This window comes from Pteropus vampyrus, unplaced genomic scaffold (assembly GCF_000151845.1).
Source record: "Pteropus vampyrus isolate Shadow unplaced genomic scaffold, Pvam_2.0 Scaffold2, whole genome shotgun sequence".
Lineage (NCBI taxonomy): Eukaryota > Metazoa > Chordata > Mammalia > Chiroptera > Pteropodidae > Pteropus > Pteropus vampyrus.
In genome coordinates, this window is record NW_011888783.1 from 31,503,533 (window position 1) to 31,530,138 (window position 26,606).

The 26,606-nt window shown below is 33.0% G+C and overlaps 1 protein-coding gene across 4 annotated transcripts in view; it reads right to left on the bottom strand.

Moving 5' to 3' along the window:
* GALNT13 (polypeptide N-acetylgalactosaminyltransferase 13) overlaps positions 1 to 26,606 on the bottom strand; it is a 448,686-nt gene that overhangs the window by 170,255 nt on the left and 251,825 nt on the right. For all 4 annotated transcript variants that reach the window (XM_011359276.1, XM_011359287.1, XM_023528655.1 and 1 more), the window contains 3 exons: positions 8,566 to 8,732; positions 7,714 to 7,921; positions 4,953 to 5,123 (listed from right to left, as the gene is read on the bottom strand). In XM_011359276.1, coding sequence (XP_011357578.1) covers positions 4,953 to 5,123; positions 7,714 to 7,921; positions 8,566 to 8,732 — 546 coding nt within the window. The remainder of the gene's footprint in view (positions 1 to 4,952; positions 5,124 to 7,713; positions 7,922 to 8,565; positions 8,733 to 26,606) is intronic.

A 26,606-nucleotide genomic window follows, 5' to 3' on the forward strand; every position in this document is an offset into this window, starting at 1 on the left:
CGTGCTATTTTTCTCCAAAGAATGTAGATTCACAGATTTCATTTGAGGTGGGATCTTTTTCTCTCAAAATCAACATATATTAGATTTTAACATGAGTAGGTAAGAATGTTGAACAGTTGAACATTCCAGAGTTCAAATATTTCTTTCAGACTTTGTTCTGTTCACAACCTTGGCCTTTGTTCTGTTCATAACCTTAATCTTCCCTGTATGGTTGCTTTAGTAACTCCTATTGTAAAGAAGTGTCACAAAGACTTTGAGAGAATTTATCTATGCTTCTGTCCTCCAATTTAAAAGTATATTTTCACTAAACTGAGAAAAACCTAATGGAGAATATCTGACAGGTAAAAATTGAGAAATATATTATTAGTTGTTATTAAATAATAAGAAGCATTGCCTTATACTTGTATAACATTTTACAGAATAAAATGTTTTTAATTTTAATAAAGTGTTTTTAATTTATTATGCTTACTAGAGGAACTATAAATTGAAGTCAGTGACATTTTTGGGGGTGAAATAAATTGGCAGAAGGTGTCAACAATATTAAAACCTTTCATATTGTCTGACTGTATAATTCTAAAGAGATCACATTATATGCAAAAACTGTATCTCAGAAGACACAATTGGCAAAAATAAATATAAATAAACTCTTAATTGACTTCAGACTATTAAAAATGAAGGAAAAACTAAGTAAATAATTGAGATATTAGCAGCCATTAAAATTTTTGTTCGTGAAAAAAATTAATGGCATAGAAAAATACTCATGATATGTCAATTTCTATTGTGGAGAAATGTATCTGGAAAGAAATATAACAATATACTAAAAGAGATGGCTCATTGGTGTTCAGTTTCATCATGTTTTCTGTACTTGTCACATTTATTTTTCAATGCATATATGTTAATTATCAGAAATAAATTTAAAATAATTCCTTTCAAATACATTTTTCATTTAATATTATGTAGCACTTCATGAGTTAAGCAAGGCAGGGAGAATATTTTTCCACTTAATAGTTGAGAAGACTGAGTAATTTCCCAATTGGAGGAGCATGCAGTAAAACTCAGATCTTCCTAAGCCAGCTTCAATGCTTCTTTAATGATATCAAACTTCAAGGATGCAGAAAATATATATATGTGGACATTCTATGAGTTTTTCAAAATAAAGTTGCAATATTATAATCTGAGGTGTTATTAATAGTTATTTAATCTTTTTTGTAAATTCCTAATTTCAACTGAGAGAATAATAAATGTATGAGATCAGACAAATGTTTAAAAAAAAAGAGGATACCAAAGTAAGTAAAATGCATCAGGTATAAAAATTCATGGTTATGACTAAGTTTGATTTATTATGATAGCAAGAATTAGAAGAAATTGTAAAATCTTTGTTTTGCTTTAGAAAGACATTGAACATGGTACTCCAAGTTAAAATGCAGAAAGTCATATTAAGAATATTAATAATAACTAAATGTAAATGCATGCCTCCATAAGACGACTTATGTAAAAAAAAGTTAAACAGAATTAATAAATATCATAAGTTATTAGTAAAGAAATCTACTTTAATCATTGAGAAATTAAAGAAATTAAAGTAGAAACTATTTATGGAGGGTTAACTACATGGAGTAATTAAGAGACTAAAACAATAAGATTAAAACTGGACTCTTTTCCAGAAGCACACATCGCTGTAGCAATTGACATACTTTAACTGCTGTGTAGCCATATATGCTGGCCTCTTTCCCTTGTCCAGCATACATATGGCCAGTCCCAGACAGTGAGCAACTTTAGAGCAGAGATCGCCTTATTCATCTTTGTATGTGCAGAACCTAGTACAGTCTCAGTGTGTATTTGCATATAGAATCAAACTCATTTCAATAGCTTGAACCAAATTAACTCAAAAGTTATACATATTAGAAAAAAATGCATAATACACCCCAAAACTAATTAAATGATTTGGGAGATTATCAGATAATTGATACTAGATGCTATTCCATTAGGTTACATATATGCATACTCGTACAAGGCTAATTTGTTTAATTCTTTAAAACTTGACCATTAGTAGGCAGTAGCCTTTAAGTCAAAGGTCACAAATTTAAAAAAAAAAAAAATAGCCCAGTAAATAAGGTCAATATGTGAAGCTGATTAGTTATAATTAGCATATTTCTCTCACCTTTGATTGGGACGCACATACAAAGAAATATTTCTTCAAGTGCAAGAATGATGACAGATAGCAACTGATCCTCAGTCTCAGAATCAAGGACACACACACAAAAAGGAGCTTCAGGAACTGCGCTAAACTTTCACACCACTACTATATGAGCAGCTTCTACTCAAGTCCTCCTGATGGTGTCTAGTAGGAACACTGGACCACTGTAGCAAGATCTTCTTGTTCTCAAGAATAGCTAGAAATCCTGACTTTTATTTAAAATACATCATTTTTTAAATGCTGATATTTTTTTAAAAATGCAAACCACTACATAGGCCAAGGAAAACACACCTACGAAACAATGTGATACGTGAGCTCCTAGTTTATGACCTCTGATGTAACAATTTGATTACTCTATTATTGCACAAATAATTGAGATATTCCTGAAAAGTCATAAAATTTGACTACTAAAATGTCAAGGAGAGTTTACTGATTAAAGAAAACTAAATACTCAGGATTCTCTGTGCTATTATTCCATGCTCATAATTTCAAAATACCAAGCATTTCACAAACTTCATTTATTATCAATGTGAAAATGTCAAAGCCCAGAGGTCAACAACAGAATTACAAGTATAACCAATATAAACTTTACTTTAAATGTGGCATAACTAAGGTTAGGTCACAAGTTCAAGTTGGTTCTCTATGTACGCAGATGCATGATTGTATTTCTAAATGATGACTAACTAGCCAATTACAGTCACTATAAAGTTCTGTCTTAACTGACATTTTAAATGAAGCATTCCACTAAAAAAACTAAATTTCAACCTCATTTTAATCACTTTAGCTATTCAGAATTCTGTTAATCAAGTAGAGAGAAAAATGTCGTCAACACCTACAATGATTTATCTGTTTGTACAAATGTGAGAAAAATGATCACATCTTCAAGTAATAGATTATAAGTACAAAGAAAGTTCATAGCTATGCTGATGAAAATTACCTGCAGGCTGTTACAACACAGCCTGTGAATTAATTAACCTTTTGCCATAAACATCTAGAAACTTCAGCAAAGACAGGTTTCTCTTTCTCTTGCTCCAGCTCCCTCGGCATTTTAGAACATGAAATATTGTGCAGTTACTGAGAGAAACAAATAAAACATACTTAAATTTTATCAGCTATCTGTTACTACAATGAAACCACATAAATGGTATTTAAAATATAGCAAATTGGATGTTTGAGCTTATGTTTTAGTTAATGAAAGATGAGAGAGTATCTGATTTCTATATAGATCTTTACTTTCATTAAAGAGATCAGTAAATTCTTACTATAAATGTTGGCTCCCTCTTAATTATCTATCTTTTGACTGTGAGAAAATAAAGTTAAATAATGTTTTTGCCAATGTTTTTTAAAAAAATGAGTACAAACTAGTATTCTTTGAAATTTTATTTTCAAATAGATAAATAGATTATCTATATTTGAGTGTATTGTTTAAGTATTTCGATAGTTTTCACTTGGGATCTGAAGCAGAAAAATCAGCTAACACTAAATGAAACCATAATGTGGAAAAATAGGGTTTCTAATAAATATTGGTAATATGATCCACTGTGTTTCCTCAAGCTGTTAAAGGCAAGGGTCAATAAGACTTGATGAACATGAAGATTACATGAAGATTTAGGGACTACTAAATTACTCTTTAAACGCTGATAGAGCAACTTCAACATCTTTTTGCAATTGTTTCTTTGGAACCACATTTTATTTTTCTCTTTGATATAGTAAAATCTCCTTAAGAGGGTTAACAGCTCCAATATTTAATCATTCAATAACAAATGACTGGGGCTGTTATCTTCCATTAGTGAGTTCTTAGAGTTAGTTTTAATGAACTCATTTTATAAGTGATCTCGCCAATGAATAAGTCATTCCCTCATTAGGTTAGGAGACACTCTTATTTAGATAATGGGTTATATATATTGTTTTAGAATGTTAGAGTATTTCTCTATTATTTCAACTAAAGGATGATTTGCCAAATTAGTCTTTAAAGAATAAAACTAGTGAACTCGCTCCCGAAAATGTTATTCAGTAAATCTATTTTGGTTGCATAAAATGTTAAAGTAAGAAGGTGAACATTTTATGTTAACAAAGTAGGTAACACTTATATAGACAACTAAAGATGCATATGATATTTCTCATTTTGTATTAAGGGCAAACATTTTATGAATAAATATTTCAAATTAAGTAGCTATTTTCAATAATTTTGGAACAACAAATCCTTCATAACTGTTAATATATTAAAATTTTCCAAATGGATCTTTCTTTTGTATCTGCCAGAAAGATAGTTCTTTAAGATTGGTAAATTTAGAATATTTACCAGACCATTTTTGGTTATTTCAATTTTGAGAATACCTCTACTGTAAAACAGACACATTTAGGTGATAGATGATAGATGATAGATAGATAGATGATAGATAGACACTATATATATATATATATATATATATACCTGAAATATCAAGGCTAGCACATATCTGTCATGTAGAAAACTTACAATAAATATATTTTGAATATAGGAATACACAAAGTTTGAAAAAAAATTGGCACTTCTGCCAATACTTAATTTTACCTGTGCTAATTTAATTATATTAAATTAGATTTAATGTAGCCACTGATTCTTAGATGATCATGTAAAGGGTGAAACTATGTATGTGTATATCAATAAAAAGTATAAGACTTTAAAAGACTTAAAAATGAGAACACACATTTATAATATTTTTAATTGTATTATAGGAATACACATGATATCCTTTAGAAAATATGATCTACATACCTGACAGGTAATGTTCTGTCTCCTTTCCGCCTATCCATTTCTCTTTGTGGAACAGGATACCAACGGAAATTCAGTTTCCAGTTAAAACCCCCATAAGTCATGTCTGACCCAGCCATATATTCAAAGGTATCATCACTAATCACATCAATGATGGGACATACAACTGTTTTCCTGCAGAAAAAGTAAAATCAGTTTACATATAATTAATAATTTAAATGTCACATTAGCTTCTTCAAACTCGATATAGCCGATATGTTGAAATTTAATTATTTTGTGACTTTAATATGCTTTTATTTTTATTTTGTAATTTCTATCTATGAAATTATTTCCTTTTACCACATCTTTCTTATAGTCTACTTTATACAGGTATAATCTAATCAAATATAGTAACTGATCTTCAAGCTGATTTCAAATGCAGTCTAAGTACTAACTCAGAAGGATGAACATGGCATATTTTTCATAAGACCTCCACCCACAGTAAGATTAATATATGTGCTTTGATAATATGCATCATTTTAGCTATTTATTTTATAGAAAAGTAATAGCATGCAGGGACTGGAGAACAGATGATTAGAAATTAGATCTGGTAGTCTGAATCTCAGAGGGATTAGGTTAGTTTAAAGAAAGGGTTCTAAGAAAATCTTCATGGAGAAAATATCTACCAGGAAAAACAAAAACCAACAAAATGAAACAGCAATAAAAATAATGATTATCAGTATAAGTAAATGTTTCTTATGAAAGATATTAGAGTCACGGCAATTTCCGAGTGAATTGTCTTAGACTTATGAGTTTATAGTAACAATCTACATATTTTAAGATAGAGAAAGATAAGCAACTTCAGTTTCTGGTGTTATCTCATAACCCATCTTAAAGTAAGAGGAAGAGCCAGAAGATTTGCTGTTTTGATGGTGGCTTTTTAGGGTAAGAAATTCTTCTGCGTGGGAGATCATTAGGTACTCTTTTAATCCATCTAGTGCCTTCTCCAGTCTTCCCTACTCCCAGTTTATATGTTTTCTTATCAACCTTCCGTCATCTCTAAAGCAAAATTCAGGTCTACCCAAGTTCTCATGGGTTGTAACTAAGTCTAAAGAGCAGAGCTTATTTTTCATATTTGGTAGAAGGTAAATATACAAATATGCTTTTGAATTATCCATACATGTGAAAAGTAAAGAAATGGCCATCATTTATTCTGGTTTTGTAATACCAGTATTACCAATGCTCATTTTCATTTGAGTGTTATATTCCACGCAATTGATCAAAGCCTGGAGTTCTTTGAAGTCAACAAGGTTCATCTAGCCTTGGAAAATCTTCTTGGTAATGCTGGTCCTTACAAAATCAACGTATTTTTCTCTTTCTTCATTAAATTTAATGATTTAATTTGTAGGAAGATGAAATTAGATCTAACAAACTTGAACAGAACTTTATTATCTAGTAATGGAAACTTTAGAACTTACAAGTAGGACAAGACATTAGAGATCATTATACGAAAATACAATTTAAATCTGTTGTTAAATTAAAAAATAAATGATCTATGCATGACCATATTGAAACAACATTATATTAAAAAATCACTTAGTAGGATATGAAACACATGTTTTAAAAAGCAGCATAATGTATGAAATGTTGCCAGGAAACACATTTAAGATGTTCCAAGTTCATTTTACTTTGCCAGTCTTATCCTCATGTGGGTATTATACAATACACGGAGTGGAAAATGTTATTAGCTATGTACTACATTCAGTTGACTAAAAGAGTCTTACTGTTTTCTTCAACTGCTATGGTTCATTTTACTGACAACCTCCATTCATCTTCCTGCCATATGTATGAATGTAGCTGGGCTAGCTCACACTAAGCAGCCCCTGTCTTGGATGCTTAATTAAAAACTTCAATTCTAGAAAAACCTTTCTACTGTAGGTGAAATGACTCTGCAAGCAAGGTGTTATGCAGTGCTTTGTAATTATATCAGATGGTATTCAACGTAGATGTCTTCAATGAGTGCTTAGGAATTATACTCATTTATCACTAATGTTTATAAACATCTCCACAAAAAAAAGCTTATACTGCATAGCATCATCATCGAAGAGAATTGCAGGTATCCATGAGGGCTCTTAATTTCTATAAAGTATTATTCAATCTTTCAGATTTCACCATTTGTATATACAAAGTGGGAATACTGTTTAAATAATTAAACTTATTCTTTATAGCTGTGCTTGCTATATATATTTTTTTATCATGATTTTATTTCAGTGTAATCTGTGATTATGTGTGTTTATTTTTAAGATCCTCAAGGTGGTTTGAACTAGACTTTGAATAAGGGCGGCGATCTAGTAGAAATAAGACTGCTCTGGGAATGGAAAGAACTGAACAATTAACTTATTTATTCTTCCCTACTATTAGGTACAGGTAAGAATATCTACATTACCTACCTCACAGGATAGTTGTGAGGATATGATAAGGTTCTTTGAAAATGAATTTTATAAAATTGTATTACTTCAAATTAGACTTATTTCCTTCACCTGCAATATGAATATTCAACACATTTTTACTGTTTGAATTATTTTACTACTTCTTAATTAAATATTTATGTTCAGCATTAATCAGAGAAGGTGTTTATTATAGGGGGTGGTGGAGATAGCATTTTTAAAAGCTATTACATAAAATATCTGAAAATAGTAACCTGGAAGAGAAGTTTTGATGGAAAGCCAGAACTGTCCGAACAGGTACAGTCATAACCCAGGAAAACATAACACATAGTTCTTACCTGTCTTCCTTTATTCTCGCCAGCAAGGGCTCCAGCCATCCTAAAGTACATTCACAGTGTGCATCAAGAAAAGTTATGACCTGCCCTTTTGAAGCAGCTGCTCCTCGAAGGCGGGCACGTATTAACCCAGAGCGCTCTTCCATTCTGATAATTTTCACTGGCACTTCTAAATTTTTTACATAATTCTCTAATGTCAACTTGAGAAAATCTGTAACATGCAATAAGAATTTATAAGTTTGAAACTTTTAAGACATAGCAGAGAAACTACTGTCCGGATGAAAATTTAACACACAGAAATAGTGGCCAACTCCTATCAACATTTTTTGCAATAGGTGAAAAAAAGATATAGAGATTTCATCAGTATATTAATGTATAATTCATTATAACTTTATCACTTGGCTGACAAGAATAAGGATAAAATAGAAAGTTAATATAACAGACTCTAATTTAGGAACTGGGCCACATTGGCAAGTGCAATCTCTGTAATTATAAGTTATTTTGCATTTACCCTGACTAAAAGAAAGAAAGAAAAGGCAAGTATCCATAATGTCATATAAATGCTCAATCATATGAGCAGTTGAGTTTGGAAAAAAATGAACCATTTTGAAAGGCATTTTGGCTGATTTCTTGGGTTAGTAAGAAACAAATGGAATGGTGAGAGAAACTGAAAGAAGTAGTTTCTTATTCCTAGACTTGGCATTGACTAGGTACATTGATGAAAATACACTGATGATGATGGGTGGTTTCAGGGTTAGTATAATTATAAGGAAAATACAGATCATTTCCCAGCTGTCTTTTTTGACATAATAAAGTTTTCTAATGAAAAAAAAAATACAAGAAAAATATTTATACCTCTTTCACTGGCATCATCCACCAAGATGACCTCAGAAAGTAAATAGTGTGGGGAACGATTTATAACACTGTATACAGTTCTAAGGAGAGTGCTCCAAGCTTCATTATGAAACACGATCACTACACTTGTATTTGGAAGTTGATCAGGGTAGACCTTTGTCTTGCATCTGGAAAAAAGTAAAGAAGAAGGATATGTTAATAAATAATTCATTTTTCATCCTGTTCATTGTAATAAAAATATGCATAATAACACAATTTTAGACTTGAAAGGCCCTTACTAAGAAAACATTTTATGAATATCTGAAATAATTTTTCTTTTTATAAATGCTATGAGTAATCAGTTGGCATTTCAAAAATTAAATATGCATAATTACTAATATTTCATTTTAACTCCTACAGGGAACAAAGCAGCATGAATTCCACAAGTCTAAGAAAGCTAAAACAACATTCTGAGACTGTCAGTAGAAGACCAGGTACAGCAAGGACAGATGAATTCATTTAGAAGGTATTCTTTGTTCAGAAAAAAAGAATTATTACGTAACTCAAAAAGTCATAAGAACATAAAAAGACATAAATCCACAGGGTTTTGAAGCATGTAAAACTGAGATTATTTTTCTATTCTCAAATCTAGTCATGCATGCTTTTGATTCTGTTTGAGAAAGCTATAAACCATGTCTACTTTGAAAGATGGGTTTAGGGACCAGGATATATTTTGCAGATTCTCAATTAGTATCTTATAATCAAAATTGGAGATGAGGAAAGAGAATGCATAGGCCACCAGAATTTCTCAAATTTTAATGGGCATAGGAATCACCTAGGGATTTGTTAAAATGCAGATTTTGATTTAGTAGAGTTGGCATGCAGCCTGAGATTCTGAATTTTTAAAAAAGCTTTTAGATAATTCAGATGCTGCTGGTCCCTGAAGCGTACTGATTAGTAAGGGACTAAACCATAGCTGTCATTACTACTAGAATTTGTTGTCTTAACAAAAACTTTTAACTTTACTCTTAAATCCAAAGCAGTTCAGATTTTACTTTTCAAGTAATCAAACCAAAATGGTACCCTAAGATAAATAATATGTGTATTGCTTTTATGGTCATCAAACATTTAACACACAGATGGTCCTCACCCTTGTTAACTTGAAAACGTTCAGCTATTTCTGTCATGTAATTTTAAATCATCATGATTATAGAATATTAAATATATATATATGCTACTGGGTATCCAGAGAAGGAATAGAAGTTTATTCATCTTAGGTTACTTTTTCATGTAAAATATTCTGAAGAGCTAGAGAATTAAAATTTTTCCATGAAATAAAATGAGCCAGATACTGCTTGCCACTCATGAACAACCTATCACAAAATAAGCATCATTAAAGTTAGTCTCCTTCACAGGCGAATTAAAAAAAAAATCCAATAAAATATGAGAAATGAAGTCATATAATAAAACAAATATTGATTGTGTGTCTATTGAGATTTTAATCATCTTTTAAAACAGTCTAAAATATCACCTAAGCGAGGTCTTCTGCAATATAGCTAGGTAAGAATGTACATATACCAGAACTATAACATTTTTTCTGCATATATTTATTTGAAAAGAATTCATTAAACACCGACAATATAAAATATATTGTGTATATAAGAAAAGAAAAATGTAAAGAGAGAAAGTAATTTGATTCATAATCATCCCTTCTCATTTTGCTGGTAAGAGTCAAGCAATTTCTATGTGCTCTGTCATTTGACTTGTAACTAGTCACTGCATGAACTTAGAAAGCCATCTTGGTAAGTCAGAAAGTTCTCTCCATGATTTCCCTCATCCTCCAATTTTTCTGCCTCATCAAAACACCCCATCATTTTCAGTATGCTAAGCAAAAATTATGATAAAGATCATCATCATCATCAATAAAGAAGCTGGAAAAACAGGCTTAAAGCAGTCTAACAGTAAATAACTACTGGTTTTAAGCTAAGGAAAACAGTCTATAAAGGCTACTTTATTTGGACAAAAGTGATTAATTCTAAACCAATTTTTTTGTATGTTACACTAAATGCCAACAGAGAAAAAAATGAATTTTAATTTAGATAAACCATTTAAAATATCAATAAAAGCAGACATGTAGATTTAGCTTCTTAAACAATTTCTATCATGCTCTACTTTTGTGGTTTAAAAAAAATCTGCTCACAAATGTTAATTTTATAGTCATTGTATGTGACAAAGTTATAATGAACTAATTTACTATTAATGTAGCTATTATGTTTACTTAGAGAAAATTTCCACTGTGCTATTATTTAATGTAGCATGAAAATAAAATGTGGCTAATGTTTTTATTAGTTCTTCCTCTTTTCCCTATGTAAAAAGTTATTTAGCAGAGAAAACTTTGCATAATACTAAAATCATTTATAGGATAATTCTTAAGCTATATAAATTAATAATTTTCTATGTTAGTTTATCTAGTTATCTCAAGTGCAATTGTATATATATGAACTAGAGATATAATATTCATTATTTGTGATGGGTTTGTGATACATTGAGCTGGTATTATTGCTTGTATTTCATCAAAGCTAATGTTTCACCTATGGTAAGATACACATTATTTTATGTATCACTAGGAAAGAAAAAAAAAGTTGTCAAATACACAAATATTTGCATAATGCTATCTTATTAATAGAATCCATTCAATGCTTAAATAAAGCTTATAGAAAAAGGTTTTAAACTTATTTGAACATAGATTTCTATTAAAATTGTTATGTTTGCTTATGAATCAGTCACACCAGTTTCTTGTTGCTGTGTAATTTCTTTTATCTATTTATTCAAAGAGGATTTTTTCTGGTTTAGGTTGTATTGCTTAACATATGAGACACATAACACATATCTCAGCAACAATATATAAAACAGCTTCATCTTCCTTTGGGTATCTTCCTTGGTACTGTAAAATTATGCTTTTCAAACTTTAAGTTGCAAATAAATTATGTAGGGATCTTGATAAAATGCAAATGGTGATTCAGTAGGTCCGGGATGGGCCCAGGTTTCTAATAAGGTCTCTGATGATGTCCACACTGCTGATCCTTGGATGACATGATAAGAAGTATAGCTATATAAATAAGTCAGCTGTTGACTAGCAAGAAAATACAAAATTGTCATCATTGCTTCAACAATAAATATTTGTGTCATCATACGGAATTTAATTCTTGCCTCTGCCTCCCTGATATTCTTTTCAGACAATACCTTTTTGGTCCAATACTGAATCCTATTGTTATCTCTTTGAAGAAATGCTGGATGACAAACTCTACACACGCATTATATAAACAGTGACCATAACTTAATATGATATATGAACAGCCATGACCAAGCTTAAGAAATACTGTCTACATAACTGTCAGTTCGTAGACAATGACTGGAACTAACCACTGAGTTTAAAACTCATCATGATTTCATACACATAAAATTTTGTTTTTAAGTATTTATCCTAGAACAGGTAAATACAATAATTTTTTGTTTAGTCAAGAAAAAGTACTTAAAGTTTTTTTTTTAATGTCTTATTTTCTAAGTTGGTAGATTTTTAACTCACTGATTTTTCCAGAAATAATTAAAAACAAACAAAAACCCCAAAGACACCTATATGATGGAGGTGGGGGGAAATACTTAAAATAAATAAATTGAATTTCTCTAATAATCTCTTCTTCCTGACACCTGGCAAACAACTTCTTTGTAATATTACAAGGATAATTTTACTACTGTCTACCTTAGCTCTTAAATCTTTTACATAATAAAATTAAAGAAGGTAACCTGAAATGCATGGTATACATTGCTTGGTCTACACTGCAGAGTAAAGCTCAGTATCTCCAAATTGTGAAATTGGAAAGAACTTTCAAAGTTGACTAATTCAAATTTTCGTTTCACAGAATACAAGTCTCAAGTCGCAGAGCTAGTTCAATACTCTGCACTAAAGTAATAATAATAATAACTTATTATTTAATAATATTAGTAACTAATGATTTCTGCCCCATATTATATGCTGTATCAAACATTTTAAATGATATATTACTGGTGTCTGAAAAATTAGAAAAAAACATTTAAGTTATTAAAAAATACACCTTAATCTTACACTCAAATACATATCTTTAAATCAAATAGACATAGCCATTCTTCTAAGATCATTTCATTAACACTAAGCATAGAAAGTTAGTTTTCATTGAAATTATGTACATACAAACTAAATACTCTTTTAGCAGCTCTATCTTATGAAGACATTATTTTTTTTTAATGTAAACAGCTAAATGGGATTGGTAAAACTGACATTATTGTGGGAGCACAATGTACACATAATTAACTTTGAGAGTAAAAGTGGCAGACTGCAATAGCAATTTTTATCAATATGAAAGAAATACTTAATATCTAGTACTCCAATTAAGTTCTTAAAATCTGGTATTCCAGTAAAATCATAAGCTTTATCATAGCATTATTTCAAATTTATACTATATTATGACATGCTAAATATATAATACTTGAAAGGAAGTAAAAGTTTATTTCCTTTTAATTTTGTAATAATATATCTGTGGCTCTTAATTTGACTACACATTAGAATCATCCGATGAACTAAAAAAAAAGAAAAAAAAACACTGATGTGTGGGCTTCAGCAACAGAGATTTGGATTATAGTATCCGGGGTCTGGCCATGGGTATTAGAGATAAAATATATATATCTCCCTTGGAGATTTGAACGTACTGCCAAAGTTGAAAACTGTTACCTAAAGTTATTCACCAGAAACACTGATTTTTAAATATACATATAAAACCTTCTTTTTTGCTTATATCAACATTTTAAAATAAGATGCATAAGGTTAATGTTCCTTTCTATGTTTTTTGTCTGATGACTTTAGTAAGTCACTATTTTCCTGTAACTGTAAGCCCTGGAGTCAGAAAGCCTTCTCCACACCACTTACAATATCTTCTTCTGTCATCTAGATGTGCATGAATATCGGTCCAGTCTTCTCACTATCAGCTGCTGATTTATATAAATATCTGAGAAATAAATTCAACTTGTTCTACTTCAGAGGGAATTTGTGGGTAGGATCATGTTTTAATGCCTGAAACATGGAAATATAGTGAGATAGTGTAACCATTTACCATCTTTCACTTTGGGTATGCACATATTATGGGAATATATGATTTGATTTTATCCTTTTCAAAACCATATTGATGTTTTCAGATAAGTTATTGAACACAATATGCCACATCAAAGAAAGAAAAATTGACTATAAGATGAAAATGTGAAATCACAAAGGATCCATAATTACATAGTGGTTTAGTTAGGCAAAATCTATTTAGGACTACAAGCAAAGGCTGTCAACTTTGTAGTTTGCTTGACTTGTTAGATCACTGCTCAATGAGTCAGTGGTTACCTTATATTGCCTCAATCAAAGAAGATTAATAACAATAATTAAAAATAAAGACTTGCTAGGGCTCTATATCCTTCTTATTTTTAAAAGCTATGGAAATTGTGTTGAACCTTGCAGAATTACGTGTGGTCTCTGTTTCCCAATCATTAACATTCATATTCACACAGCGAAATTTCATCATTTTCCAATGCATCCATGCAAAGAAGACTTGGACAACAGGCAAGTAGTTCTTTTATAATAATTGAACAGCTTGGGGCCTCAATAAAATGAAGCACTTAATTTTGCATGGGTTTCTCTGTATCGATTTATATTTACATTTCATTAAACCTTCCAAAAGTATGTCATAATTACTTCAGTAATTTTTAAAAATTAGATTTTTATCCATCTGCCCCAAGCAGCTTTATTTTAAAATTCAGGTAGACCTGCTCTCATCTCTGGATTCTTTGCTATTAGAGCCACTCCTTGCTCCTTCTATTTTCTTCTAAGTATTTGGATGGGTGGGTTGGGAGAGTTATTGGCTTATAGATGCATTTCCAGACGCCTTTGCTTCTTGGCTTCTGAAATATGCCAGAAGGACCTCCAGAGAAAGACTGATCATCTGGAGGAAACAGGAACAGGAACCTGGGTAATTTCTTTCTCTTCCCTTCCTTAATCTCATAGATAACCATTCTGCCCTATTCCCTGGACTTATACCTCGTATCTGCCTCAATCTTTTTACTTATACTCTTTCACAGTAACTCTATCTAATCCAATAGACTAGGGCATTCTTTAAAAGAAGAGAAAAATCCGTCTTATTTATCTCTGCCTCTCTAGAATCTAGCATTCTGCATGTCACAAAATATATTTAATAACGGGTTGAGGAATAAGAACTTCACAATCAGTCAGGCTATTGTATGAATTATCAGAGCAACTAACTTCCCAATCATAGCTCTGCTTTGTTATTACCTGAACTAGAAGTGTAGAAACACCAATTTTTCTACATTTTTTTTCATATCATCAGTTGGTTTTGTTATTCAAGCTTCTAGAGCCAGTGCAAAAAAATGAACTAGGGATAGGGAAGGGAAAAAGTGTACGAAAATGAGTCTGCAAGTCTTTCTATTATAACACATTCCCCTCAAATCTCAATAACATCATTCCTACTTGGACAAATTGGAACAAGCTCTCTGTCTGGATAATGTTTGCCTCCCAGTTCTGTCATTTAGGATCTGTGAGCGAATTCTCTAAGGTTCACTTCTGTCATCACCTAAATTGGAGTAATATTGCTGTAGTTATCCATACAAAGTCCATGTGCCTACCACGTCAAAAGGCCAAAGTTCAAAACATCGGATTTGGGAGTAAGGAAAGGTTTATTGATCGAGAAGCTGCCAAATGGGGAAGTTAAACGTTCCAATCTTCAAATCCATTGTATGAAACCTCAGAATTCAGGATTCTTTTATGTTAAGGGAAGGGAAAATGAGAGGGGCAGTTTTTCTCAAAACTCAAGCCCAAAGCAGAATTCCTGTAATGATTAGCATGTCTAAAGCAGGAGCTATTAGCCTGAAGGCCAAGGAAACAATGCAGCCCACAGAGTTGGAGTCAGAGAGACTGAGTATTTTACTGTCACACTGCGATATGTAAATTGCAGGATTTTTTAGGAAAACAAATGAAATTATAAAGGGATTATGTGAAGGTACTTTATTATTATATTATTCTTATATTATGAACCACTGTATAAAATATTATAGATAAGATCTATATATTATTCGGGTCAGCCTCATTTCTGTTAGGATTCTGACCATTGCCATGTTCTAATAATTTATCTTTTATTCTTAATTCCGGTGGCCAAGCTTCCATTTCATTCATAACACAGTTTCAACTATAGATCTGGTATCTAAACCATCCTGGTTTGAGATCTGCTTTACTTGTTTGTCCAATGTAGCAATATGGAGTGAAGATCTCTCCTCTTTCCCTTTTAGTCCTAAATTATTTATTACTCTAAAGTTTCTCTGGCCAGTTGTGGCTGCCTGCTATTAAATCTTCCTCCTCACTTACCTTAATCTCTGCTTATTATTTTCTGCTGGAAGAACTCAAGAGTCATGTCCTGCTGCCTGCTGAGATCTCTGCTTTTTGCCTACTCTTGAATATCCGTGAGATATTTACCCACGTGCATTCCCTTTTACTAACCAAAGCTGGGACTGCCCGCCACTACTTGCTCCCCTTCCTTTGATCGGATTATCAAATCTTGCATTCCTCTGCCAGGGTTAGGTGGTGCTCTCCAGCAGTCAAGCTCTGATTTAAGAAACGTCATAATAAGGAAGCTAGTACTGAGTGGCATACATTTATTGAACTCTTAATTCTGTAGCAGCATTGTACTATATATTTTATATGGGTCATCTCATTTGACCCCAAGAACTGAAACCTCCTACAACAACATAGGTTAACTATTAGGACTATGATAAGGCTAAAAATGTATAAATAGCTTCACTGCATGCTTAAAGAACTTCCAGAAAATACATTATTCAAACCATAAATAAAATGCTCAAACAATTTTTTTTTTTTAAGGAGACTAGGTTGCTCACGTGGGCAAACAGCTATCTTCTCAGAACAATATATGTATCTTAACTAGATAAACTGGTAGGTAATTAGGTAGACAGGAGCAACTGGGGAAGGAAGATCCATCCTAAAGACCTCCCTTAGGACCTCCCTGGAACCCCCATTTTATGGTTATAAATTACTCCTACAGCCTGAGGCACAAAGGAGTAAAAAATCATAAAATAGCAGCTGGTTTCATTGAGCCACAAGCTCTTGTACAGTTAGTACTACTCTAATCTCTCCATAACCTTAGCTTTGTTATACCATCATTACAATATCATACATATGCCCAGAAGTTCATTAATCTACTTAGACTGAATCCTGGGTAACCGCAGGTGCAGTAGGCAAAGGTTATATTACAGCCAAATGTCAATCAAAATGACCTCATGTCCCAATCATCTCCTCATTATATCCACTGATCCTAAACTATTATATCACATACCTGATCAATCCCAAAAAGATTCCTCTATTGAAAGACCAGTCTTAGGCCGCTTAAACCCAGACCCTCAATCTCTATAAATACCCACCTTAGCCTCCTCTTTCCAATATCTTTAGGACTGTCTGTCAAGGTGGTGGTTATTGTTTTTTTCCTGTGGAGTAAGCAGTTGATAATCCTTATAATATTCCTTAGGAATTAGTCACATTGTTACCTCTATTTGATAAATGAAAACCTGATGTGCAGATCAGTCAAGTAACTTGCTTCTAAATGATGGAGCTAGGTTTCAAACCCTGTAGAGCTAGGTTTCAAACCCAGGAAACAGGAACAGGAACCTGGGTAATTTCTTTCTCTTCCCTTCCTTAATCTCATAGATAACCATTCTGCCCTATTCCCTGGACTTATACCTCGTATCTGCCTCAATCTTTTTACTTATACTCTTTCACAGTAACTCTATCTAATCCAATAGACTAGGGCATTCTTTAAAAGAAGAGAAAAATCCGTCTTATTTATCTCTGCCTCTCTAGAATCTAGCATTCTGCATGTCACAAAATATATTTAATAACGGGTTGAGGAATAAGAACTTCACAATCAGTCAGGCTATTGTATGAATTATCAGAGCAACTAACTTCCCAATCATAGCTCTGCTTTGTTATTACCTGAACTAGAAGTGTAGAAACACCAATTTTTCTACATTTTTTTTCATATCATCAGTTGGTTTTGTTATTCAAGCTTCTAGAGCCAGTGCAAAAAAATGAACTAGGGATAGGGAAGGGAAAAAGTGTACGAAAATGAGTCTGCAAGTCTTTCTATTATAACACATTCCCCTCAAATCTCAATAACATCATTCCTACTTGGACAAATTGGAACAAGCTCTCTGTCTGGATAATGTTTGCCTCCCAGTTCTGTCATTTAGGATCTGTGAGCGAATTCTCTAAGGTTCACTTCTGTCATCACCTAAATTGGAGTAATATTGCTGTAGTTATCCATACAAAGTCCATGTGCCTACCACGTCAAAAGGCCAAAGTTCAAAACATCGGATTTGGGAGTAAGGAAAGGTTTATTGATCGAGAAGCTGCCAAATGGGGAAGTTAAACGTTCCAATCTTCAAATCCATTGTATGAAACCTCAGAATTCAGGATTCTTTTATGTTAAGGGAAGGGAAAATGAGAGGGGCAGTTTTTCTCAAAACTCAAGCCCAAAGCAGAATTCCTGTAATGATTAGCATGTCTAAAGCAGGAGCTATTAGCCTGAAGGCCAAGGAAACAATGCAGCCCACAGAGTTGGAGTCAGAGAGACTGAGTATTTTACTGTCACACTGCGATATGTAAATTGCAGGATTTTTTAGGAAAACAAATGAAATTATAAAGGGATTATGTGAAGGTACTTTATTATTATATTATTCTTATATTATGAACCACTGTATAAAATATTATAGATAAGATCTATATATTATTCGGGTCAGCCTCATTTCTGTTAGGATTCTGACCATTGCCATGTTCTAATAATTTATCTTTTATTCTTAATTCCGGTGGCCAAGCTTCCATTTCATTCATAACGCAGTTTCAACTATAGATCTGGTATCTAAACCATCCTGGTTTGAGATCTGCTTTACTTGTTTGTCCAATGTAGCAATATGGAGTGAAGATCTCTCCTCTTTCCCTTTTAGTCCTAAATTATTTATTACTCTAAAGTTTCTCTGGCCAGTTGTGGCTGCCTGCTATTAAATCTTCCTCCTCACTTACCTTAATCTCTGCTTATTATTTTCTGCTGGAAGAACTCAAGAGTCATGTCCTGCTGCCTGCTGAGATCTCTGCTTTTTGCCTACTCTTGAATATCCGTGAGATATTTACCCACGTGCATTCCCTTTTACTAACCAAAGCTGGGACTGCCCGCCACTACTTGCTCCCCTTCCTTTGATCGGATTATCAAATCTTGCATTCCTCTGCCAGGGTTAGGTGGTGCTCTCCAGCAGTCAAGCTCTGATTTAAGAAACGTCATAATAAGGAAGCTAGTACTGAGTGGCATACATTTATTGAACTCTTAATTCTGTAGCAGCATTGTACTATATATTTTATATGGGTCATCTCATTTGACCCCAAGAACTGAAACCTCCTACAACAACATAGGTTAACTATTAGGACTATGATAAGGCTAAAAATGTATAAATAGCTTCACTGCATGCTTAAAGAACTTCCAGAAAATACATTATTCAAACCATAAATAAAATGCTCAAACAATTTTTTTTTTTTAAGGAGACTAGGTTGCTCACGTGGGCAAACAGCTATCTTCTCAGAACAATATATGTATCTTAACTAGATAAACTGGTAGGTAATTAGGTAGACAGGAGCAACTGGGGAAGGAAGATCCATCCTAAAGACCTCCCTTAGGACCTCCCTGGAACCCCCATTTTATGGTTATAAATTACTCCTACAGCCTGAGGCACAAAGGAGTGAAAAATCATAAAATAGCAGCTGGTTTCATTGAGCCACAAGCTCTTGTACAGTTAGTACTACTCTAATCTCTCCATAACCTTAGCTTTGTTATACCATCATTACAATATCATACATATGCCCAGAAGTTCATTAATCTACTTAGACTGAATCCTGGGTAACCGCAGGTGCAGTAGGCAAAGGTTATATTACAGCCAAATGTCAATCAAAATGACCTCATGTCCCAATCATCTCCTCATTATATCCACTGATCCTAAACTATTATATCACATACCTGATCAATCCCAAAAAGATTCCTCTATTGAAAGACCAGTCTTAGGCCGCTTAAACCCAGACCCTCAATCTCTATAAATACCCACTTTCCAATATCCTCTTTCCAATATCTTTAGGACTGTCTGTCAAGGTGGTGGTTATTGTTTTTTTTCCTGTGGAGTAAGCAGTTGATAATCCTTATAATATTCCTTAGGAATTAGTCACATTGTTACCTCTATTTGATAAATGAAAACCTGATGTGCAGATCAGTCAAGTAACTTGCTTCTAAATGATGGAGCTAGGTTTCAAACCCTGTAGAGCTAGGTTTCAAACCCTGTAAATCTGACTGTCAAAAGCTGCCCTCCTACCTTTCACCTGATAGGATAAGGTCTTTTGCCACTTAAGGAAGAAATTGCCTTTGTTATGGAGAATTCCTACATAAGGTACTAGGGGAAGCAGGCTACAGTCTGACAGTTTTAATTCCCAGGAAACAAAGGAAGTCATTATTGTTTGAATGAAATAAGGGGAGCCTTTACTCTGCTACAGAGGAGTGGGGGCATGAGGTGAGAAACACTAAAGAAAGGCTTTTAAAAAGGACTAGAGAGAGGTGAGGAGCAGGTAAAAAGCCGAGAGGCTAAAGTAGCCAGTGGATTTTCCTCAGTGATAGTGTAACTGCAAATCTTCACTTCTTAAAAATGACTTTTTCTCTTCTCTTTCTTCTTGATTCAAATTGGCCTTGGGTTTACTTGCTTCTTTTTTTACCTTATCCTTCTGCATACTGTAGGATCACTCCCTTAAACATTAAGCCCTTAGGTCAGCATCAAACACTCACAGGACCAAAGCCTCAGGTCTGTTGACCACAGAAACTGAAGTTTCAGTCAAATTAAAGATAACGTCCTACAGCTTGCACCCCATGAATGCTAAAGACCCTACCATCATCCACTTGAAACAAGACAGGACTCCCATGACTGACATCAGGACCTGACGCAATGATCAACGAACAACTGCCTCCAACCCTAGCCCGACTTCTCATTAGAGCCCATGACCTCAACTTCCTTAGCTACCTCGACTAATGAGTTTTTCTCTATATAACCTATTCCCTAGAGGCCATCTGGGAGCCAGGTCTTTGAGCACTAGCTCACCTGTGTCTCTAGGCTTGGTGCCATTTTTTAAAAATAAACCTTTACTTTCTTTGCTGCAAACTCCTGTAAATGTTTCTTTTGGCTTTGCCCTGTGCAAGAAAAACAAACCCCTTGAGTTGGTAACAATAGTTGGAGGATACTTTAAAGGTGAGTTATGTCTAAATTCATATTTGACTACACTGTTATAATGCAGCCCCACCTCCCCTTCCATGGTTCATGAAATTTACACTACTCATAAATGCACTGCATTACTGGTTACATGACTATGCGTTTAATTTGAGAAAGACGCCAGGTTTCATATCTGGATTGCTCTGTGAGGAACAGAAAATGCAGTCACAAAAGCAATTACAAAATTCTAAATCCACCAGGGAATTGAATAAATCTTGAGAAGAGCTCTGGACTTCCACAGATAATTCTTTTGCGGTTTAAACTGACCTCATAGTGACTTTAACAGACTGGGTACACTCAGCTGACATCTGGTTTATATTAAAAAATAAAACTTCATAGATGTAATTTCTACCAAATAAATGGCAATCATGTACTCCCATTTGAGTTATTTCCATGACGTCAATAGTTAATAAACAGTCTTTTTTCGAAGACATAAAAATGAGTATTATACAAGTAAGTTTTATATTCTTTCTATTGTGAAGAACTCTCCTGAATTTTGGAAATGAACTATAATTCAAGTAATACCATTCAAGTAAGCTCTGTGGCCTTTGTTGTTTTGGAACACAAACTTATGAAGTTGTTCTCTTTCTGTGACCTCTGAATAAAACTCTTTCATGCCACTGAAAGTAGTTAACAATGGGTTGTCTAAAATAAATGTGTTTAGTGAATGTGATAACTGCAATGAAAATGACTTTGCAACAAAATTATTCACTACTGACATTCATAAGTTTACATTCTTACATTTGTTAGAAAAAATAACACCGAATTTTACATCAATAGGCCTGGAATCTGGACCAGGCTTTGCTTCTGCCCTCATTTATGGCCTTATCCAAGTCAACTGACCACCTGAGCCTCCTGTTTCACCTCTCTGAGATAATAAAAACTCAATCCATCCAGGTTCAAAGCTAGAAACTTTGATGTTGACGTTTATATTTATGAAAGTGATTTTGACCTCATGAGTCACCAAATCCTGATGATTCCTCTCTCAGTACCTTTCTTATCCTTCCCTTCTGCTGTACCTTCTTCACAGACCACCACCTCTTCAAGTTATTGCATAAAGTCAATATGGTACATTTGTGGAACATTCTTAATCCCCAAAGTATAACCCTCTCCTTGCAGATCTAAAATGCAGATCCAAAAAGCCGCTCCTTTATTCAAATGTATTGATGGCATTGCATTTCCTAAGCCAACACTGAAATGCCCCTCCTGATCCGGCCCAGCCTCACTTCTGTCACCTTCTCCTCTCACTGGGCAGGAATGTAACTGCTCAGCAGTATTGAAAGTCTCCAGATTGCTTCAGGAAACATAGCTCTCTCTCATGTCTTTATCTCTATCTCTGAATCCTTGTATTTGGGATGTTTTCTTCCCTGAATAACACCAATAATGTTCAAGGTAAGGTATTCAACTGTTCACTCTCCTAAGCTCCCAGTATGTTTTATGTATTTATTTCCCTTTCCTTATTTAAATAGGTTGTTAGGTAATTCAACACAATAAGAGAATGGAGTCATTCTGAAGTCTTTAAAAAATCACACTGCAGTTACTGTTTTCAAGAAAAGACCTGAAAAAAATCTTTCCTCTTAGTAATCTAATGGGAATTTCTAGCTATAGAATTCTTTTAATATGAAATATTTCTTTACAGTGGTCCCCCCTTATCCATCCATGATTTCGCTTTCTGCATTTTCAGTTACCCACAGTCAAGAGCTGCCTCAAAATATTAAAAGGACAATTTCACTAATAAACAACTCATAAGTTTTAAATGAGTAGCATGACAAAACCTCTCACCGTTCAGCTTGGTCCTGCCCTGGATGCAAATCGTACCTTTGTCCAACTTATCATGCTATATACACTACCTACCTGTTAGTCACTTAGTAGCCCTCTCAGTTATCAAATTGACTGTTGCATATCACAGTGCTTGTGTTCAAGTAACTCTTATTTTACTTAATAGTGGCTCCAAAGCACAAGAATAATGATGCTGGCAACTCAGATATGCCAAAGAGAAACCATAAAGTGCTTCTTTTAAGTAAAAAGGTATGTATGTATAGAAAAAACACACACACATACATATGTGTATATATGTATATATGTATAGTACTATATGTGGTTTCAGTCATCTACTGGGGGTCTTGGAACATATACTCCATGGATAAAAAATACCTGTGTGTGTGTATATATATATATATACACACACACACACACACACACACACACACACACACACATATACATGTAAATATATATAAATTTTATATATATTTACATGTATAAATATATATTTACATAAATATATGTAAATATATATTTACATAAATATATATGTATAGTAGAAATATGTTGTTTATAAACCATTCATTCTTGAGGGAAGATGGAGTTATAGATAATAAAATAAAGTTCAATTAGTCAAGTGAAGCTCTGTATCCAGAGAGAATTGTGATAGATGATGGTTCAGAGTAAAAGACTATGTCATGAACAGCCTGGTGTTGGCAAGGGGAGAAAGCATTGCCATGGGGTACCTAGCAATAAGCAAAATGAAAATGTATTTTTAAAAAGATGATATTTGTGAGACCTGGTATCAGATAACAGAAACCAAATCCAGGGGATAAATTTAGAAATAGAACACCACAGTCCCTGTAAATTCAGAGAACAAAAAGGAATTCACTCGTGAAGTACAGGAAGCATTTCATGGATCTCCATATAACATGGGAACTAGATCTTAGGAACAAAGTGATAACTATAAAAGATACACAGGATCAGGTAATACAAAATGGGCTTGTTGAACTAGATCAGGGTCACCATCAGCCTATATTAACCTCTGTATGATTAGAGTAATGTGTCCCTTCTGACAATGGAGCCTTGCCACCACAGACTTAAAAGCAAATTAGGTTTTAGTGCTCAGAAAGAAAAAAAAAACACCCTTTCCTCCAGTGAGACACTGCCACTCACCAAGGTGCACAGCATCATAAGCAGAGTACACCCACCCACTCAATCCTTCAGCTGGATGTCTTTGGGCAGTGCACACACTGGTCAGCTCTACAGGGGTGTTGTAAGCCTAGAAATTCTTTAATTATCTTGACTACAAAGATGATTAGTTCTGTTTCCAGAGGCACAGCTGCATCTTTAGATTAAGAATTGGGGATAAAATGAATAGCGGGGAAAAATTCAGGCAGGTTATTGCACTTTATTTGAATGGGTCAATGTGCAGAGTCTATCTGTATGGCATAAAGTATGTACACTTTACGAGAATTTATTTTCTTTGGCACAGACAATGTTTTCTTTTATTTCCAGCCTTGTTTATTATAAATCACTATTAATCTATATATCCACCTATAGCTATATCTACCTAAATACATATAAAAATCAATTTAAGATATACACAATACTCTACGTAATTGAATATCACAGATTTTTGACACTAAAAAATGCTATAGGGAACAATTATACTTTATTTCTGTGGTATAAAACAATTACCATATGCTATATACATTTACAAAAATATTTTAAATCTATGAATAGGAAAAAATTAACACCAAATTCTCATGTATGAAATGTGAAGAAATTAAAGCATTGAAATTAAACCAAGTTGCATTACCTACTAAAATAAAAATTTAAAAATATCAGAGTAATAGCAAGGTTTAAATGCTGCTAAATTATAAAACAAAAGATTATGTATCATGTATTTCTCTTCTTGTATATTTCTCCACATACAATTTTAAATAATTTTCTTGTCATTATTTTCCATTAAGTATAGCCATTGTTATGGCAATAACAGGTGCATTATTTCGGGTAAGGGAGATTTGTCTGATTCGGGTAACCATTTTTTGGCAAGAATAAACTGAAGTGATGTTGTGCCATTCTTAGTGCAGCATAGCAGGAGGCACATGACATTGATTTAGGTTATTAGTAATGTTAATGTTGATCACTTGCATAGAGTGATATCTGCCAGGTGTCTCCGATATATAGATTTTTCTTGTTGTAATAAATAAGTACCTTGTGAGGAGATAACTTGAGATTTTGTAATTTTTAAAAATTTTTTAATCAAAATTTTACCTACTAGTTTTATCATCCATTGATGATCACTGCCTTTAGTGATCTCTCTCTCTATATATACATATATATGTCTATACCTATCTATCTATGTATATATATAGAGAGAGAGAGAGAGAAATAATGTATTTTTTTCATATATTTGGAGATGTATTCTCAAGGTAAATTCCTAGGAGTAGACTTGCTGATTCAAAGGTAAACATATATACAATTTTATTAGATATTGAAAAACCTCTCACTACAAAGGTTGTACCAATTTGCTTTCCAAGCATTAATATTTGACAGTTGTTTTCCCATACACTTGAAAACAGAATATGTTATCAAATTTTTAAATTATCACCAGTCTGCGAGGTGAGTAAAGGTATCCCAAAGTAGTTTTAACTTGCATTTTTTCTAAGAAGGAATGAAGCCAAACATTTCTTAATGTGTAATATGTTTGAGTCAATTTTGTGTATATGCATGCATGTGTGTGTGTGTGTATGTAAATGTCAGTTCTAGTTTTCTGTCCATTTTTGCATTGAAGATTTTTGTTTCCTAGCTTATTTGTTTTGCACTGTGATCCTCAATTTCTAGAGATCTTTCCATTATAGTGATATTAGCCCTTTGTGATATATCTGTCAATATCTTCTGTCGATTTGATATTTGTTATTTCATTTTAGTTATATTTTGCCATGTTAAAGGTTTTTTTTATTATATGCATTCAAATGTATTAATATTTTCTTTTATTGCATATGCACTATAATTACAAATAAAGATCATTTCCCTTCACCCAGGTTATAGAGGAATTCGGCTTTTTTTTTTTTAATTTAGATTGCTGATTGATGTCGTACTTATTCATTTATATGATGTGAGGTATAAATCCAATTACATCTTTTTCCAAATGACTAACCACTTGTTCCAGCCTCACTTATTAACACTAGGACAGTGACTTGAGATATCACTTTGATCATATACTAGACTTCCATCTATTTTTGTAGTTATTTCTTACTGTCTGTTTCATTCCACTTGTTTTTTTATTCATTCTCCACTATCATATTGTTTTAATTATAGAGCCATGTTTTAATGTCTGGTAAGACTATCTCCCTTGTAGCTTTTTGTCTTTGCTTTCCTAGTTATTCTGGCATGTTTATTCCTTGTGTGAGGCCCTCTATCCATCTTATATTAATGCATTTCAAAGTATCAGTGTACTCCTCCCTTAATTTTGCAGCATGCTTATCAACAAGAGTTTGATTTTAAATCAGTTTTACTCAGTTTTTTCTTTTAATGTAAAATTTAAATACAATGAAATACACAAACCTTAAGTGTACATTTCTTAAGCTTTGATAAGAGCATGCACCTATATAATCTAAACTCCTATCAAGATATAGAACATTATCACAACTGCAGAAAATTTATTTGCAAGGAATTTTTGCTCCCAAATCAACAATTCACCTGTTTTTTTAGCCATATAACTGTTTTGCCATGATATTATATAGCATGTGCCCTTTTGTATGACATTTCATTCTCTCTGTCTCTCTCCTTACACATATACACACAATCAAAAAACAGTGTAAACTTCCCTTTTTACCTAAAAAAATATGGAG